Source organism: Trametes versicolor (assembly GCF_000271585.1).
Source record: "Trametes versicolor FP-101664 SS1 unplaced genomic scaffold TRAVEscaffold_3, whole genome shotgun sequence".
NCBI lineage: Eukaryota > Fungi > Basidiomycota > Agaricomycetes > Polyporales > Polyporaceae > Trametes > Trametes versicolor.
Genome location: NW_007360323.1, coordinates 768,434 through 786,240, shown reverse-complemented (window position 1 = coordinate 786,240; position 17,807 = coordinate 768,434). Strand labels below are relative to the sequence as shown.

Sequence of the window (17,807 nt, the reverse complement as noted above, 5' to 3'; positions counted from 1 at the left end):
CCATACGCTGAAGAGACTCCTCGCCGGGAGTACCGAGCTCCCCGGGTTTCCAGACCATCATCCTCTGAAGACTCTGTACCCCAACACACGCAGAACTATACCCAACCGCTGGACGACACCCTGCCTATACCCCCGCCCGTGACAACGCCGGCACGTATACCAACCCCTGCTGCTGCACCCGTCAGACCTCGTCAGGAGCAGATGCATCAGGAAGCGGACATTCGCCCCGTTTCTGTGTTCAACCCCATGATGTCTCCGTCGCACCCTCCCGTTGAAGCCCCGCCGGACGGCTGGATACCAAAAATCGACGACGATATGCGCATCCGACTCCCGCCGCCACACGAGATGGGACCACCGCCGCCTATCAGCCCATCGCCCCCGCTCTCCGCTGTGCTAAATAACGTAAGAAATATCGAGGAGCCACCTCCGGTCACCATCCCTCCCCCAATGTCTGGAGGATACAGCATGCGGATGCCGGAGGGTGATCATAGCAGCGCTCCACGGAGACCAAGGCACAGACGTAGAAACTCGGACGAGTCTCAATCGACTACAATGTCTCAATTCGAGATCCTCGGGCCTCCTTCGACTGTCGGGACGCACAGGAGCACGGCGAGGGAGCGGGCTCCAGTTTTGAGCGCGATTCAGGAGGAACGGGAACGATCATCCTCAGTCTCGTCTCCTGTGTACGGGATGCCCAACGTGAGCGAGCACATACATTACATGCTGATACAAATGGCTGCTGATCTGTCTAGCAGATGTCCACACAGAGCTTCCAGATGCCAAGCCCGGCCCCTCAGATGCCTTCCCCGCGTCCTAACGTACCTATGCCTTCTCCACAGCAGCCACCTCCGAACCCGACATATCCTGCGATATCCCCACATCGTCCTCCCTCCAATCCTCCGTACCCGACGCCAGAGAGTATGGGGCGGTATAGGAGCACCGACAGTCTCGCAAGGTCCAGTACACAAGATCACAGATATGCTGTACCCGAACTCCGTTCTCGGTCGTCGGCCAGCACGACTGATGATGCCCACCGCTACGGCAATACGGACAATTACTATCGTTCTCGTCCGGAAGATCGCACCCCACGGAATCCAACCACGGAGAGCCTGTATCGTCCCGCTCCTCCAGACGCTACTCCACGTTACGAAAGGCCCGACAGCCGTGCTCGCTCTGACCGAACAGATCCACCGCGCAATGTATACCAGGATAGCGCATCTCGCTCAGGCAGCGTGCGTGGCTATCCCAGCCGTGACAACCTCACCCGGAGCAGCTCGCGCAGTGATCTCGGAAGGGGACCGAGCGTGGACAACCCGTCGCGCGTGCAGAACATATATGCACCTCCACGGTCACCGCACTCGTCTCCGGACTCACCAGCGATCCCAGTAGTGGCCCCGCAGCCGAGCTTGCGGCCGCCAGCTCCTGAACCAGCCTCCAACCGCGGCAGCATGTCCTCTAACGAAATCAACTTCACGATCGTCCCACCCGTAAGTTATCGTACAATTTTGTTGCCGGTATCGTCGTAGCTAACCATCTCCACCTAGTCTCGCCCCGAATCCAACATATCGCGCCAGGATATGGAGGCCATGCAAGGCGTCTTCTTGAGCGCTGACGATGCCGATCGCCCTTTGCCCCCGCTCCCGTCAGACGGTGCTCCTGATACGTCGGGCGGGCAACCAACAGCTCCGACGAACCCTGTTATTCCACCACCAGTGATGCTCAGCGGTCCCTGGCCACCTCAGGGATTCATACCGACAGGCCCGCCCTCTCCCGCTCAGCCCGGTGGGACCTCGTCGATTTACGGGGGCAGCACTATTGGGCCTGCGGGCGTGCCACTTCCACCGTCAACCATTGGCGGCACCCCGTCGGGTCGGTCCGAAGTGCCAATTCCCGGATCCTTCCCTGCAGGTATGGAAGGGCCTACCCCTGTCATCCCGATACAGCCGTCAACCAGGAGCTCGCAGTCTGGATCAAGCCGCCGCGCTGCAGAGCCTTACTCGCGCTCCAAAGTCTCCCGCCGGGACGACGACACAGACTCGGTGGTGTCGTCGAGCCTTGGCTCGTCGGACTCGCTCACGACGCCGCCCGTCCGCACACGTAAGCTTTCCGGTCGGTCTACGCCGTCGTACGCTGCTGCACCCAACCCAAGTGGGGTTGCGTACCCTGTACCGCCTACACCTCGTTCGGCCGCGAACTCCAGCCTCGGCTCGCACTCCAACCGTGCAGCGCGAGTGCCCCTTCCCCCATCCGTGGCCGGGTCCGCTGTGGGCTCCGCACGCAGCCCGTCTGAGTCAACCGTCGGATACGGAACTGCGCCTACGCTCAACCACAGGTCGTCGGTCGTCGGCAGAGAGCGCACCCTCTCCGAAATTGACCACGAAACGCGGTCGCCGATCATCAGGGGCGCGGGCGGTCGGTATCTGTCGTCGCCCAGCCAGTACACCACGGGGCTGCCGTCTGCGGAGCCTGTCATACCCATCCCGATTCCTGAGCCGGCGCCGCCTCCGCCAGTGCAGATTATCCCGATGCCCACGTAAGTACCACATTTGGCGTGGGCCTGAACAACAGCTGATGACCGTCCGCACACAGGTCTCCTATCATCTCAATGGATCATCTTAGCGGCTTCGACCCTGTCCCCATCGTGCCCGACGTCGCACGCGCGCCGTCCCCAGGAGTCTCAGCATTGAGCGGGACGACTAACGCCACGGCGAAAGAGAAGGGCGGCAAGAAGACGAAGAAAAAGGGAGGCAAGGGGAAGTAGTTCCTTCCCACTGACAATGCCCCAGTTCATCGCGGACTTCAACTGTCAATATTCAACTCTCGATGTATGTGTGCCACGCTAGGCTCAGAATGCCCCTCTATCTTGTATATCGTGTATTACTATACCCCCACCCCTCATTTCGCTGTACATACCGCTCTCCTTCGACCTTCACCGTCTGTCCCACATTGCTTCATAGGGTTCCCGCACTTAGACCGTCTCTGCCTCCGCATTTCGATACCGCATTCACGTACTACGGGCGTACTCATATCTCCTCACGTTAGGACCGCAATTTTGGCAGCTGCAGCAGCACGGATGTACGTGTACTCATTTTGTATATAGACGTCCCAACCCAGTATTCCACATCTACTCTGTAATCCAATAGTTAACAAACCACAGCGACGGCCTCCGATGCTCTCCAGGAGCACAGCACGAGCACGTTCACATGGTCCAGACGAACGGGCAGAAACGACGAAAGGAGCGACTCGGGAGTTTGTCCACACAGAAAGTGTCCATTTTCGCTGTCGCCGCCGCCGCCGCCAAAGGCGCCGCACGCCCGACCGTTCCCGGTATCGACACAACCACAACACACAGACAGGCACGGGGGAGAGAGAGAAGCCCGGCAGCGCCGCGCGGGGCGGCGGCGGGCAAAGGCATAAATAATCACAACACCAACCCAGACACAGAATCCGCGGCGGCGGCTCGCGGCCACAGGACGCTGCGGCGCTGGCGCCGACACCGGGGGGCCGAAGCGAACTTCGAAGGGGGCAAAGCTGGACAGCGCCGCCGGGCGCGGGAAGCGAAAGGGCGCGGCGGCGCAAGGCGGAGGAGGGGGCGAAGGCGGGCAGGTAGCTACGGGGCACGGAAGGGAGGAGGGGGCATGGGAAGCGGAAGGGGGGAGAGCAGCTACCGAGAGCAAAGTAGAATAGAGAAAGATAAGATAGATAAGTCAACCGGGTCTAGGGAGGTAGAGAACAGAGAGAGCAGACGTACAGAGGGGCATATCGGGACGGCACGTACGGGAAAGGGGACGACAGCCGCTATCGTAGGCAAGAGTCTCGCCCGGGTCAACCAGGCTGTAGAATCAGACCAGGGCAAAGGCGATCGGGGAGGAGGGAGGGAGGGAGGGAGGGAGGGGGAGGGAGTTTGTCTTCCAGTTACACGACACGTCCGGACAGGTATAATCGTACACCAGACTCAGTAGCACAACGCGCATGGCGGGGAGCAGCGGCACTGCTTACCGCCGCGGCACCTGGGGCACGGGGGAGCATTACCCTTGTCGAAGCCGAGCGGGTACGATGAGAGGTCGCTCGTGAGCGCAAGCGTGTCCAGACTGGCGCGCTTCCGCATGCTCGACCCGTCACTGCCTGAGTAAGCAGACGGCGGCGGCGAGGAGGGAGTGCTGTCCGACGTGCCGGAGTCGATCTGGAACGTGAACGAGCCGAGACCGTTGCTCACCGTCGAACTCTGCGACGAGACGCTCATGCCGAGAACCTTGCGGTTCGGCGGCGCAAGCGCTGAGAGCATCGACGACGACGACGCGGACGCACGAGCACGGTTCACGGTCTCTTGTGCAGACACGTGGTGGTCGTCTTGCGCTGCGCCGCCGGCGAACGATTGCTGCGTGAGCGGCGAGCGCGGGGGCGTGCGGATGGGCCGGTTGGAGATCGGGGACGGAGGCACGAAGGGGAAGCTCTCGAGAATCGAGTCTGCGCGTGTCGACGTGGTCATGACGGACGCCATCGACATACGGTTCTTGCCCGACTCCGCAGCCAGCTCCTGAAGCGCACGGGCCTGCTGTTGCTCGAGCGCACCCGCGTTGGCGCTGCCGCCAGTCTCGATCGCCGCGCTGTGCTGCACAACGGGGGAGACAAGCTTCGCGTTCGTCATGCGGTAGTTCGAGCGGGGAGTGCTCAGAGCAGCACTGAGGGGCGTGCTCGGCATCCCCTGCATCTGATCGAACCCGAGGTGGACGCGCTTCGCGCTGCTAATGTCTGCGATGATCGCGGAAGCCTGCGTGTACACGCTGGCAGGGCGGCTGTCGTTGGAAGAGTGGCCGTACAGATGGGCGGGGTCCTCCTGGAGCCAGTTTGCGTCCTGCTGCGACTGGCGGCTGTACGAGGTGTGCGAAGGTTCCGGGGTGCCGAACGTGGTCGCCGAGGGCGTAGGGGAAGACCTCGAGTAAGGCGAGTTGCTGTCCGAGAAGGGGTTCGCTGGTGCGGTGATTTCCTGCTCTTCCTCGGCCTCCTGCATGACATCGGCCGGGCCGAAGCTGGACGCTGCGAGCGGCGAACGTGCCTTGGAGAGGGTCGACGAACGGCTAAGAGAGTCGCTGGGCGAAGCATGCAAAACCTCAGCCTTGGCGACACCGACGACCTGCTTGACCGTGCCACGAGTGGGAGTAATGATCACAGACGTTTCCAAGAAGTCGCTTGCGAAGCTGCCAGTGGTCATGTACGAGCTGCGGTTGTTGTTGTAGGTAGTGTTGTCATTTACACCAGAGCGCGCAGACGCAGCGTTGGAAGCACCACCCCGCTGAGTGAGCGAGTCGTTGGAGACGTTGACATGGTCCAGGTTTACATCGGAGCGCGCGTGCATACCAACGTGAGCGGCATTATAGCCGTCGTGTGTGTGGGAGTTCGCCGAAGTGACCGACGAGTTGCCAACTGAGCCAGGAGGGACAAGGGCGATGGGAATGACGTTTGATTGGGCGCCGGTAGAGGAGGTTTGGATGGAGTGGTTGTCTTCGAAGGGGTTTGACTGGACGGAACCGCGCTGCGAGGGCTGAGAGTGGCCCGCGTCAGATGCTGCGGGGTCCAGGTTAATGGTGCCATTGGATGAGCCAGAGAAAATTCTGATGCTGGAGAGCTGAGGCGGCGGCGACGTGACCTTCTCGTGGGGGTCTTCCCTACCGAGGACGTCCTCCGCACGGGCTGGCACATCGGGTTTGTTTTCCTGTTCGGGGGCGGTGTTCCGTTGCAGGCGTTGGCGCCTGCGGTACCAGAAGAAGGCTGCGACGGCACCAGCCAAGACGAGAATGATCACGACGACGGCTGCAGCGACTGCTCCCTTGCTGACACCACCCTTGGAGGAGGTGCTAGAAGTGTCATCGTTCGCGATGCAGCTCATATAAGCGCATGTATTGCAATCGCTAATGAGGGCCGAGGCCGCATGTTGAGCTGCGGACCGAGATATGAAGGGGAGCAAGGGAGGTCGTACCGGTTGATAAGGATACACTGCTGGTTGAAGGCACAATTGCAGCCATTGGTTGCGTCGTCCGGGCAGATGAGGCAGCCCTGGGCATCGGTCTGATTGGTAGTCTGGCGAGGGTGGAAGCGACGGGGGGCCTGGTCGAACATGGTTGGCAAAGAGAAGAGAGGAAAGGAGCGTGGGGGTACTAAGAGAGACTGCGAGGGGGCGAGAGAAGGAGAAAGTCGCGCCCTGCGATGGCCAGCACGGTGCGAACGGTGTCGGAGAGACAAAGAACAGCGTTCGAGTGTTGGCCGCGGTCGCAGTCTGCCCCTCGGCGTCTATCCCGCGATCCAGTATCCACGCTGGTCACACCCATCACGTTCCTGTCACACCCGGCGTCCCCGCCCTCGGCTCTTGGCACCCCCCGCAAGGACCACACGCACATGCCGCCCATCACCCGCAGACACTCGAAGCCTTCGCACATCAGTCCATTGGTTGAGCAATACAGTACAGCTGCTATCGATACATCTTCCTCTCCCAGAGGTCATCAGGTTGAACACGAAGACCGCAGATAGAACCCCAAGTCCGCAGGTTGAACACGAGACGCCAATTGCACCCACGTCCGGCCTCTAGGTTGAACACGGAGGCCAGTCGGACGAATCTATCCATCAGTGACTGTAGTCGTATCTGCCAACACCCTCGTTAGTCTCAAACCTGCAAAGCATCTCGGCTATACCACCTACTTTCTGTAAAACGTCTCCGAATCATTGGGCACCTGTGTTCATCCCAGCGGTTAGCACTGGTACAGACGATGCGCGATGCTGAAACAGCTTACATCGTCTTTGCGCGCGCCTCTCTGTCTCCGGCCCTGCCCCTCCAGCGCGCGACGCCGGTCACGGTCCTCCTTCAGCCACTGCAGTGCGAGCGCGTACAAGGTTGGGTTCTGGCCTAGGTCGACAGACGTGATTCCTGCCGTCGACGGCCCAGTGAATGGCCACGACGTAGGCTCCATCAAGAACGTCCCCAGATGCATATGCGCAACATGCGTGGGGAAATCATTCAGCCCATCGAAGATATGGGTCGCATCTTCAAGAACGCAGTATCCAAAGTTAGTACCAGCGCAAAGATAGATCGCGCATAGGACGGGTGCTCACACAGAATGGTCGCCCCGCGCGTCTCCGAGTCCTTCTTAAGGAACTTCAACAGATCATCCCGGACGAGGACGTCCAAGTCTACAGTCACCTGTCAAATCCCGCCGGCGGCACTGTCAGCGCGCCGTTTGTCTAGCCCCGCGAAGCCTAGGGCTGTACCTCATCCAACAAAAGCACGTCCCAATCTGCCATCAGGCCCATGACGAGCTGTACTCGGCGCCGCTCGCCGTCAGATATTTGGTGCATGTGCCAGTCCAGGTCGACATCCAAGATGTCCAGCAGGACATCCCGTCGCTCCTTGTGCCGGTAACCGCCTACGGAGTTGAGGAAATCTGACACCACGATATCGCCGCGCACGACCGGGTTCATCGCCCTGCACAGCGTTATCAGGTACAAAGTTAGATACCAGAACTAAACGGCAGAGAGGACACGGCCAACATCGTGAAATTCCAAGAACCCTCGAGGGATGCAAGAACCTGCTGCTATGAAAAGCCACAGTTTCCCAAGCAGACAAAGATTTCGTGACACCCGCAGGTCGGTACAAACTCTTGCATCCTTTCAGGTACCACGGAAGCTCACGATGTTTGATGCAAGCGGAGACGATGACGCACCACTCTGTGCCCAGAAATGTGATGCCCTGGGGCGTGGCGCGAAACACATCCTTGTCCTTGATACGCACGTCGGTACCGGGCGCGGATATGAGTCGCTTGCCCGCGAGGATCTGCAGCAATGTCGACTTCCCCGCTGAATCGCCCGCAGCCGTAAGCACGCGTGTCTCTCAGCGACGTGGGACTCCGTACCTCCATTTGCTCCCACCAATATCGTCCGCGATCCCTTCGGCAAGTGGACGTTGACGTCGGACAGCGACGGTGAGGCGTCGCGGACGTGCGCGTATGTCAAGTGGTCGATGGATATTTCATATGCCGGGGTCGCCATGGCTGCTCAGAACAAGAAGACTGGATCCAGTCCAGTAGATGAGCGGCAGCTTTATACTCGACGTGCACAAGCCCCAGAATAGTCCTCAGCAAGAGTCGTCCGATAGATTCGAGTCAAGAGGAAAGGTGCATCGGGGCGCCAATACGCGCGTCATGCTAACGATCGCGTGAGCGCTTAATTATGTGAATGGTCTGTATGCCCAAATTGGGTAAGCGCGTCTTTCAACTTTTGCTTCGCGTTCGCACAATTGCTCCGTCCGCTGCGGTAATCCCTCCACGCTGCTCCGGTCTTCCCTCAGTGGCGGCCAACACACAACGGGGCACGCACGGGAAACATCACACCACCTCATATGGCGTCGCAGCCCAAGAACGCCGAGATCATCGACCTCACGGAACCAGATGTCATCGAACTGAACTCGGACGGCGAACTGGTTCCCGATGCGCGTACCCCCGCCGACCCGGGCAGCGCACCGGCCTCAACACAACCCGACCAGGCGAAGAAGAAGCGGAGGAAGCGAAAGCGCAAGTCCACGGGCAGGGGCGAGTTGGAGGAAGGCGAAGTCGGCACGAGCAGTGCGGAGGTGTCGCGTCCGCATTCGCGCAACAGCCCGAACGTGGACGACCTCGAGCTAATTATTGAAGAAATGGGTGCTGATGGGAACGGCGCGGGCCCGCCATCTCCACGGGACGACAAGAAGAAGACATTGAAGGAGAGGTTGGTCGAGCCGGAGTGGGCGACCAGACGAGAGGATGCGGGAGAGCGCAGGCGGGAGAAACGGCGGAACGAGCGGAAGCGCGACCGGGAAAGAGAGAAGGAAGAAGACAGAGCCCGCGACCGAGACAGGGACAGGGACCGCGAGCGGAGAAGGAGCAGGTCTCGAGACCGAGAACGCGACCGTAACCGCGGTGGCGAGCGTTCTCGAAAGCGGTCGCGTTCGCAGGATCGCGACAGCCGCAGGAGGGACAAGGCCCCCGAATCCAGCACACCTCTGTTTTTCGAGGACGTCAACCCAACCGAAGTGCCGAGCATAGCGAAGGTCCGAGAGAACGTCGCAGGACCATCCAACCTGGTTCCACAAACCGGGCCAAGCAATGGGACAGGCGCGGAAGAAAAGGACGCGGACGGTCTACTGCTCCCTGCCCATGTTTCTATTGCCGAGAATGGAGATGATGCAAACACTAGCACGCTCAAGGTGCCTACGCCCGAGGGTTCCGATGACGAGGACTACATCGAGTACCTGGACTATGGCGATGACAGGAGGGTACGTGTATAATCCAGAGGTTGCGCCTTGTCTCCGCTCAATGCATCCATCTGTGTAGGCGGGAATGGTCAGATACTGGGAATTGGACAAGCTCGCAGCCTCTGAGGCGAATGCCTCGAAACCTACGAAGACCGTCTGTAAGAATTGCGGTGCCGAGGGGGAGCACAAGACTTTCGAATGTCCTGTCCTCATTGTGAGCGGCTCTCCGATCCCGCGTCTTGCTCTATCGTACTGACGCCTTCTACGCAGTGTCTAACATGTGGCGCACGAGACGAACACTCGACCCGGAGCTGCCCCATTAGCAAGACTTGCTTTACCTGCGGTATGAAGGGGCACATCAACAGGGTGCGTTTGGTGACATGTTTCATACGCTGTGTACTAATGCCATCATCCAGACATGCCCCAACCGCGCCGCGACCCGCGCCGGCGCATACAGCCACTATCAAGACTGCGATAGATGTGGAGCGCGCACACATCAAACAAATGTGAGTGCCCCTGCGCGATGCCGGTTCCATTTCATTAGCTAACGGCAAGCAGGAATGCCCGACATTATGGCGAATATACGAGTACGTCGCCGACGAGGAGCGTCATGAGATCCTTCGTGAGCGGGACGCAAAACGTACGCTAGCGTTAGGCGAAGGTGGCGAAGGGTACATCGCCACCGACGAATGGTGTTACAACTGTGGCGGCAGCGGACATCTGGGCGATGTACGTTCTACAAATTCATTGTGACTGCCCGTGCTGATCCGACCGCCCACAGGACTGCAATGACCGCCCGAAAATGTTCGACGCTCCTCGTGAGCCATCCGCATTCAGCATCTACAACATTCTGTCCGGGCCGTTCTCCTCCGAAGCATCAAGACCGTCTCAGCGTGCCCCGCGGGACTGGGAGACTGCCGACGCTTTTGCCGATGGGCACGGCTCTGTCGTGCCAATGGAGGTCGGAAAGCAAGGCCGAAAGAAAGAGCGCGCTCGCTTGGAGCGTCGTGCGCGCGAAATCGAGGAGGAAAATGACGAAGATGACTGGTTCGGGGGCGCTCGGGCAAGAGGCCGGGGTGGTGGAGGCGGCGGTGGGGGCGGCCACAGTGGGGGAGGCGGTGGCGGTGGAAAGAGCTCTCGTCGCGATCGAGAAGCTAACAGCTCGAAGGCGAACGGGGGCGGAGGCGGAGGCGGGAATGGGAAGATCCGCTTCGACTTCTCGCACTCGTCGACGTCCAGAGACGGCGGCGGACGCGACTCGAAGCGACAGCGGGTCTCGTACGACGACTTGCCGGGCCCTTCGCGGGAGACGGACTCGATCCAGATCCGGGGTGCTTCGAAGAAGCAGGACAGGTACGGCGGGTCGAACCACTCGCGGGACCGCTACGACCGCGACCAATCCTCGCGGGGGCCGCGCTATCGTGGAGGATACTCTAGATAATGTAGCATACAGCCGCGTAGTATACCGTTTTCATATTGTATCCGTCACGGAACCTATCTTACCTGACATAGTCTTGTACGTCGACATTGATGTATGCACCATGTTCTTGGAAGACTGTGTATTGTCCTAATAATGTCCCGTGAAAACGCTCTAGCCTTAACCCTGTCTACCTATGAAACGAGGAGTAATAGTCATCTGCAGCATTTGACGGTGGGGTAGGTTGCCCGTCCAGAGGCTGTTGTGGTATTGGTGGTGTAGTGTCCAATCGGAACTAGCGGCGCGTCAGTACGTGCATGGCGTATTCAGCTGCTGTTACTCACCCGCCCATCTTGGTCTGTGTAGACGTTGCCCACCGTGGGTAATGGGCCTGTGCCGTATGACTGTGCTAAAGTCATGTAGGCGGTGAACGTCAGGTGGGAATGAGGGCAACTAAGAGGGAGTACGAACCGCTACTTCTCATAGCACTAGCTTGCACCAGGGAGTGATGCTGATCATAGAATACAGACGTGCCGGAGAGGGCAGGGGGCGGTTGAGGTTCGTAGTACGCTTGCATGTAGGGAATGGGAATATGACCAGAGTTGATCGACGGATAGGTAGCGCGTCTTGGCTTCGTGTCTGGTGGTGGGGACGCGACCGATGCAGCCATTGCCGCCTCGGCTCTCGCAGCGGTCAAAAGGCTCTTCATGCTGTCTTGCCAGTCGCTACTGGGTGTGAAGAATGCGGGATCATCTGCAGGTTGTGTGTTGAGCGCACGGCAACAGCTCTGCGAATGAAAGACATACTTTGCGCATCCTGACTGCTACCAGACTGCTCGGACGCGTTGTCTCCCAAATCGCCGCTGATAGAGGCAAGGAAGTCCTCTTTCGTCGAGCCGAAACTAGTGACTTTTCAGCCGTAATGCAAGTGGCAGATTCGGCGTCTCACTCACGGATGTTTCTCCCTGCCCGCGGGACCGAAGGGGCCAACGTGTACCTTGTTGATGACATGATTGGCAAGCTTGTCGCGGGAGAGGTCCTGTACGAGGCTCCGCGCGCGGGGATCGTCGGAGCTGATGATCGTCCCTAGGAGCGCCTCTACCTGGTGTAGCCGCCGCTCGAGGGCGAGAATGTACCTGAGAATGTAAATGAATGAGCACGGGCCGGGAACGCATTACCCGTGCTCACCCTTTGGGCGGACCTCTTTTGTGAGTAGGGTCTGCAGCGAGACGTTTGGGTGAGCGTTAGGAGCGCCAGTTAACTGTCCATGAATTGGGTACTGACCGGTGAAAGTGCATGCTGCGCGAGGAGATCAGTAACAATGAGGATCGTTCAAACGTTCAGATTTATAAGCGTACTCAAGCCTAATGCCGCACAAGCAAAGCAGCTCCTTTGCTTTGGACCGCCTGTGGGCTGGCCGCATTTGCTCTTTGTACGACGACAATGATCGCACGCTGGTAGGCAGTCGCAATCAGAGCGCGTCTCCGAGCAGGTGAGTTCTCGTACCTCGTGTGCTTCGCCGTCGCCCTTTGGTGTCCCCCGCGCTCGACTGCTCAGCAGGAGACTTCCGGCTCTCGTCGTCTGACAAGTCGATAGCATAGGGATTCATGGCACGTAGCGGCGGAAGAGACAGAGAGACAAGGGTACAAGCGCGACGTTAAGGCCACTGCGTGCCGAGCATCCACACGGCTCCAGGAACTCCGTTCTCTCGGGCTTCCATTGGGAGCATATTCGCATCCAACGCATACTGCCGGAGTGGAATGTTCGAAAGGTATGCCGGGTAAAGTATGAGACGCTGCGAGGCCTATGTGATCCTCATTCTACCCCTTTCTTGAAGCCTCTGGTGTGCGGAAATCAGTTGTGCAGTGCCCGAGGAGACGCGGCCTAGGGGCGGAAGCTTGGAGTGGACGAGTAATGACTTGCCACGAGATGACTGGTTGCACCCACGTCACTAGCAACGCGTCGATAATCATCATGCCCAATTGCAAATAGCAAGACCATCTTGCGTCTGGGCTTCATGAAACGGAGGCAAATCACAGAGCGGAAATGTTGCTCCATTTCCTGTAACTGTGCGTCAGAGATAGGAGACTCAATGGATATGGTGGCCAGCGGAAGCAAACTGACCTCCGTGAGATTCCCATGGGAACATGCACACAATACCTCGGTGAAACCGCGAATAACCGTCGGACGCCCTGACCGGACACCCAGCGTACTAGTAGACCGACCGCGGCGTAGCATTGACAGGCAAGCCGATGTGTAGTACTGCTCTCACTCTGAGAGAACGTAGATCGGCTCGGTGGCATTAGCGCCAATTAAGCCACACTTTCGTGGAGGCAGCTCATGGGCGCGTTCTAGGTAGACGCAGAATTCACAACAACGTAAAACTCTAGGAAACTGTCAGTGACTAGTGGGAATTTCCGCAGCGAGAACTGTCTAACGGCACCATTCATACCGTTGAAATACCGTTCTTTGTAGTTCCAATCGATTTTCATCGGTCGGATGAGCATCGCTATTGTTCTAACCCGACGCGAGATGTTGGAGGTGAGACTGCAGCAAGTGCCGAGGGAGGAGGTTGAGAGCCACGAGGCAACGCCTGGACCATAACATTGGCTGACGTAATCCTGGTTACCCGTTTAGGGGCGTGCTTAACCTTCCAAGAGGCCGTCTCTCCTTCGTCCCGTACCACATTAACACTCTAGAGCAAATCCTCGGCCCTCCACTCGTGGAACATCTGCTGGACGCGTGCTATCGCTTGCATCAAGATGGAGCGGGAAGTACAACAGCTCGTCGAAATGGTAGCTTCAGCTTGTCGCGTTGGCTGTACGCCACTCACCGCGGTGTTGCAGGGCGCGACAATTGCCCAGGCGCGGGCGGCCCTCAAGCAACATAGAGATGTTATGGAAGCAGCTGAACGAATATTTGATGGGAGCTTCGACCATATTGTCGACGAGGACGGCGATGTGCCCATGTCCTCCGCGGAGACTGTTCAGCAGAAGCCAAGAATGATGGTATGTTGCGTACCTTTGGGTATGCACGTCCGATAAACCATGCTACAACCCCAGACACCCCACGACGAGGAAGACGATGACCCAGCATCAGATGCAGGCGAGGATGAGGGTGACGGTACGCGTTTCTCTCTTCAGGTACCTGCGGTAGCTCATGTAGTGGGTTCGCAGACGAAGATTATATTGACTATGACTATGACTCCGACTTCGAGGAGAAAGTCGGCGAGTCTAACGGAGCAGCCGTCGATCCATACGCAGGTGTGTTATCAGATTCGGTTCAGTCGCGTTAAACTCGTCGTGAACATATGACCAGGCATCTTCTTCTCCAAGGACCGACGAGAAGAGGTCATTGAAGTAGAGGAAGAACCTGAGATGGTCATCATGTCTGGTGGTAGCGAGAAGGTACCTTTGATGACGCAAGGGCAGTGGATGAAGGGCTGCCCAGAGGGCAGCGAACAGAGCTTTTTGTTCAGCCTCTACAGGGAACTTAGCGAAGGCGAATGCCCGTGTCCACATGGCTGCGGCGCGTCAGTCAAGCGCAAGAAGAGCGACTTCTTCGTGCTATTCGTGGGTGCACAATTACCGTTGTCAGCAATCATCGCTCACTTTTTTGAAGCCGACATTCCCCGCATACATCAAGCACTTGCGGTCAATAGTGCCCCGGACGTGTAGTCAATGTTCCAAGACCTTCTGCTTCGCTTGCGGAGAGTCTAGCACGCCTAGCCACACCAAAGTTCCGGGCCCTCTCGACGTTGACGCGTCGCTCTTCCATTGCGCCAACCTGCAAGGCGCTATCCTAGGTGTTGGACTGGCTACTCTTGAGAAGGCCTATGTAGATGAGGTCCAAGACGCCTCCGCCAGCTCGAAATCTGAAGACCGGTCAATCAGGAAGAAGCGTAAGATGGAGGCCCCGCCAATTGCGATGCCTGACATGAACGACGACGAGTATGATGACGACGATGCCTACTTCACGGTCCCCGTTCAAGGCAAAAAGGCCAAGCTAGGCACAGGTTACGCCGGCGATGCCAGGGAAGACGTAGGTTAAGCGTGATACAATAGCAAACTTTTCGACTAATCGCTTCGCGTCCTCAGATGACAGGACAACTCGAGGCGATGAACGCTCAACGCAACAAAGACGAGAAGCTGGCTTCGTTGCTCTCACAGATCCGCACGTTCCTCCCGTCGGTCAATCGAGATAACGGAGGACACTCCAGTGATTACCTGGTGCACCCAACCGCACTTGCTCATCTCCGCCGACGGTTCAACTTCGTCAGCAGCCAGCTTCTGCGCAATGACTCTTTGACCGACATGTCAGATCGCTCTATACTGTACTTCGAGCTCTTCGAGTGGCTAGAGGTAGCCTTCCATCTCCCCAGACAATTTATGGACGTACCTGACATGGAGGCCATCCACAGACGATCTCCAGCCACGAAGCCCTCGCTAGTATGATGGCTATGCCTATCATGGTCGTGACGTCCGTGAAGGCTGTTGCCGGGAAGAAGTCTACCTCCAAAGGCAGTCCTCGGATTCGCGAACGTACCATCGTCTACGAAGGTAGTTCCGGGCCGCGCGAACTTCTTGAAGCCATCGTCATCCAGGCACAGGCTGCGCTCAAAGGTTTGGAAGGTATGAAGGTTGCCGAGGTGGAGAACACAGAGATGTCCGAGGAACAGAAGCGTATGACCGCCGACGAGAAGGGCAAGGCGAAGGACGATGGTGCGGTCACGTCGGAGGAGAACCGCAAGCTCCTCACCTTCTGTCAGCGCATCATGAACACTGCGAGCGCGATCGACCGGTCGCTCGTCGAGACCAAGGGCAAGGCGTTTGTCGACCGGCTCCATGCCGCGCTCCCGAAGATTCCCGGTACGACGACAAACCAAGGGGATGGCGCCCCTGTCAATGCCGGCGAGACCGAGGAGAGCGCGATGGAAGCTTACATGAAATGGGCGGGTCGCGTCCGCTTCGAGTACTGTGACCTCACTGTCCCCGCACCCGCGAACGCAACGGGTGACGAGGATCTGACGCCAAACTACAAGTTCTACTTCAACAACGAGGCTCGCATGCTCGCCAACTCCGATATCCCGAAGCGATCCTTGGCCATTGCGAAGGAGGTGAGTAGCCGTCGTTGCGGTCGTGCTTGCCCGCCGGATCACTCAGCCAGGCCTCGTGAAAGCTTGCCGTTCTTACCACAAACCTACCGGTCGCCTGGAATTCTTCGATCTTCCTGCGTGTGGACGAGACGCGGGTGGACGTCATCAAGGCTCTCATCACTGGGCCGGAAGGGACTCCGTACGTCGCTTTCAATCCATCGGTAGCTCGTGTTCATGGCAAATTAACGTGTCTCGTTTAGGTATTACAACGGCTGGTATGCTGCCTGAGCTATCATCCTAAATGCACCATCTGATCCACGGTAGCTTCTTGTTTGACGTCTTCTTGGGTCCGAACTACAACCAGTCGCCGCCCAGTGTGAAGTATATGACGGTGAGTCACACGACGTCGCACGACGTCGCACGGGGGGCGGCATTGACGTGGTCATCGCAGACCAATGGCGGGAAGTACCGTTTCAACCCCAACCTATACGCGGTACGTCACCTCTTACATTCGATTACTTAGCGTCTGACGTTCGCCGACAGGATGGCAAGGTCTGCCTGTCGCTCCTGGGCACCTGGTCTGGGCCGGGATGGATACCCGGCAAGTCGACACTGCTCCAAGTACATACATCCACGTCTACATCACTCGTCCGACCGTGCTAACAGTTGGTTGAAGGTGCTCATCTCGATTCAGTCCATGATCCTATGTGAAGAGCCGTACACCAACGAGCCTGGCTGGGCGGCTAGCAGCGGGAGTCCCAAGTCTGTTGCATGTGAGTAGACTTATCAGCTACTTGGACACGTGCTAAAGCGGGAGGTTAGACTCGGCGAACATCCGTCGAATGGTGGTGAGGACTGCGGTATGTCCCATGTCTTCTCATTCGTGCTGCTTGCAGGTCCTGATGTCATCCGCAGATGCTCGGCAACTTGAAGAACCCTCCAGAGCCTTGGGCGGACGTCATCCGCACGCACTACCGACTCAAAGCGAACTCCATCAAGGCCCAACTGGACAAGTGGCTGGCCGACGACGATGGCGTTGTCACTGTCGGGGACGGCGCGTTCCACCAGAAGGCCGTCGCATCAGGCAGTTCGAACGGCCTGGCCGAGGATGTTGCGGAGCTGAAGGCGTTGCTCACGAAGCTACAAACGGGCGAGTATCCCGCTACATCTTCTTAGGTCTGGTACCTGGTTTCTGGTGTCTGGACTTGGCTTCGAGGCAAGAGTCACCTATCCCCAAACTCTTTTGTCGCGTCTGTTTGCTGTCTCTCGCAGTGTAATCATATGTAACCATCAAGCAACGAATTAGAAACACCCCTGCATTGTTGATTTATCCGTAGTTCGCTGGCCTATGCCACACGCTGGTCAAGAGCTAGTATCAATGTGTGCTTACTGGCTGCTGCTGATTGCAACCTACCAACACAAACACCTCCAGGATCTGAACAAGCGCGTGAACGAGTGTCGCGGACTCGCGGGTAGCCGCGCCACCCCCGCACGGCGTTTAGATTGAGTTGCCGGAGGGTCCCACGCATGTGATATATGACATCGACCCCGGGTCCTGGAGATGCTCGAACGTTTCACCGGCCACCACTGCGACCAGGCTCCTACCCACCACACGCTTCGAGTTTAGAGGGGGCGACTTCAGGTGGGAGGGGTGAGAGGTTAAGTCAAGTAGCGCGCACAGACCGTATCCGAGAACGTAGCACGTGTTCAATAATAAGCGAGTGTGTTCCCCCTCAACTCTCAGCGGCGGCTGGCAACAAACACGAACAAATTTCGGAGGCCGGAGAACAGGCGCGCAAAATCCTCCCCATTTGGCAGGAGGCTCACCGAGGCGCTCAGCGCATATATTCTCATATTCCGTACGCGAAAGTTCCTGCGTGCCATTTTGGGTAATGCAAAATCGCGCACGAGGACGCCGCACCGCGCATGAGTGCGCCGCGCCGCACCTGGCTGGTGCTTTGCGCCTCTCTCATGTCCACCTCTACGTCGGCCGCGTCCCCTGCGGCCGACCTGCCCTGA

The 17,807-nt window shown here is 58.3% G+C and overlaps 6 protein-coding genes across 6 annotated transcripts; 3 read left to right on the top strand and 3 right to left on the bottom strand.

Annotated features, from left to right (window-relative positions):
- Positions 1 to 552: 552 nt before the first annotated feature.
- On the top strand, positions 553 to 2,761 carry TRAVEDRAFT_44205 (uncharacterized protein; the record flags this gene model as incomplete). The annotated part of the gene is made up of 5 exons (XM_008036808.1): positions 553 to 699; positions 756 to 918; positions 1,390 to 1,487; positions 1,545 to 2,533; positions 2,590 to 2,761. 5 exons carry the CDS (start codon positions 553 to 555, stop codon positions 2,759 to 2,761), a joined length of 1,569 nt encoding a protein of 522 aa, XP_008034999.1.
- A 772-nt stretch (positions 2,762 to 3,533) lies between these two features.
- TRAVEDRAFT_162520 (uncharacterized protein) lies at positions 3,534 to 6,263 on the bottom strand. Its single transcript, XM_008037190.1, has 2 exons — positions 5,978 to 6,263; positions 3,534 to 5,909 (listed from the first exon to the last, which is right to left on the bottom strand). Exons 1-2 carry the CDS (start codon positions 6,115 to 6,117, stop codon positions 3,956 to 3,958), a joined length of 2,094 nt encoding a protein of 697 aa, XP_008035381.1. The 5' UTR covers positions 6,118 to 6,263; the 3' UTR covers positions 3,534 to 3,955.
- A 164-nt stretch (positions 6,264 to 6,427) lies between these two features.
- Positions 6,428 to 8,139, bottom strand: TRAVEDRAFT_143097 (P-loop containing nucleoside triphosphate hydrolase protein). Its single transcript, XM_008037189.1, has 7 exons — positions 7,902 to 8,139; positions 7,713 to 7,845; positions 7,261 to 7,474; positions 7,105 to 7,192; positions 6,786 to 7,036; positions 6,694 to 6,725; positions 6,428 to 6,637 (listed from the first exon to the last, which is right to left on the bottom strand). The coding sequence occupies exons 1-7, from the start codon at positions 8,035 to 8,037 to the stop codon at positions 6,619 to 6,621; spliced, it is 873 nt and encodes a 290-aa protein (XP_008035380.1). The 5' UTR covers positions 8,038 to 8,139; the 3' UTR covers positions 6,428 to 6,618.
- Positions 8,140 to 8,386: 247 nt separating this feature from the next.
- Positions 8,387 to 10,809, top strand: TRAVEDRAFT_63183 (uncharacterized protein; the record flags this gene model as incomplete). The annotated part of the gene is made up of 6 exons (XM_008037188.1): positions 8,387 to 9,298; positions 9,357 to 9,491; positions 9,548 to 9,643; positions 9,694 to 9,783; positions 9,836 to 10,006; positions 10,059 to 10,809. 6 exons carry the CDS (start codon positions 8,387 to 8,389, stop codon positions 10,716 to 10,718), a joined length of 2,064 nt encoding a protein of 687 aa, XP_008035379.1. The 3' UTR covers positions 10,719 to 10,809.
- Positions 10,810 to 10,884: 75 nt separating this feature from the next.
- Positions 10,885 to 12,302, bottom strand: TRAVEDRAFT_44201 (uncharacterized protein; the record flags this gene model as incomplete). The annotated part of the gene is made up of 8 exons (XM_008036807.1): positions 10,885 to 10,989; positions 11,039 to 11,103; positions 11,166 to 11,447; positions 11,501 to 11,595; positions 11,647 to 11,829; positions 11,882 to 11,912; positions 11,978 to 11,992; positions 12,200 to 12,302. 8 exons carry the CDS (start codon positions 12,300 to 12,302, stop codon positions 10,885 to 10,887), a joined length of 879 nt encoding a protein of 292 aa, XP_008034998.1.
- Positions 12,303 to 13,392: 1,090 nt separating this feature from the next.
- TRAVEDRAFT_143094 (ubiquitin conjugating enzyme family protein) lies at positions 13,393 to 17,101 on the top strand. Its single transcript, XM_008037187.1, has 16 exons — positions 13,393 to 13,488; positions 13,540 to 13,701; positions 13,756 to 13,816; positions 13,870 to 13,956; positions 14,012 to 14,265; positions 14,315 to 14,734; positions 14,791 to 15,054; positions 15,114 to 15,809; positions 15,872 to 15,987; positions 16,049 to 16,063; positions 16,113 to 16,179; positions 16,240 to 16,281; positions 16,332 to 16,409; positions 16,465 to 16,561; positions 16,611 to 16,648; positions 16,704 to 17,101. The coding sequence occupies exons 1-16, from the start codon at positions 13,456 to 13,458 to the stop codon at positions 16,962 to 16,964; spliced, it is 2,691 nt and encodes an 896-aa protein (XP_008035378.1). The 5' UTR covers positions 13,393 to 13,455; the 3' UTR covers positions 16,965 to 17,101.
- The last annotated feature ends 706 nt before the right edge of the window (positions 17,102 to 17,807 follow it).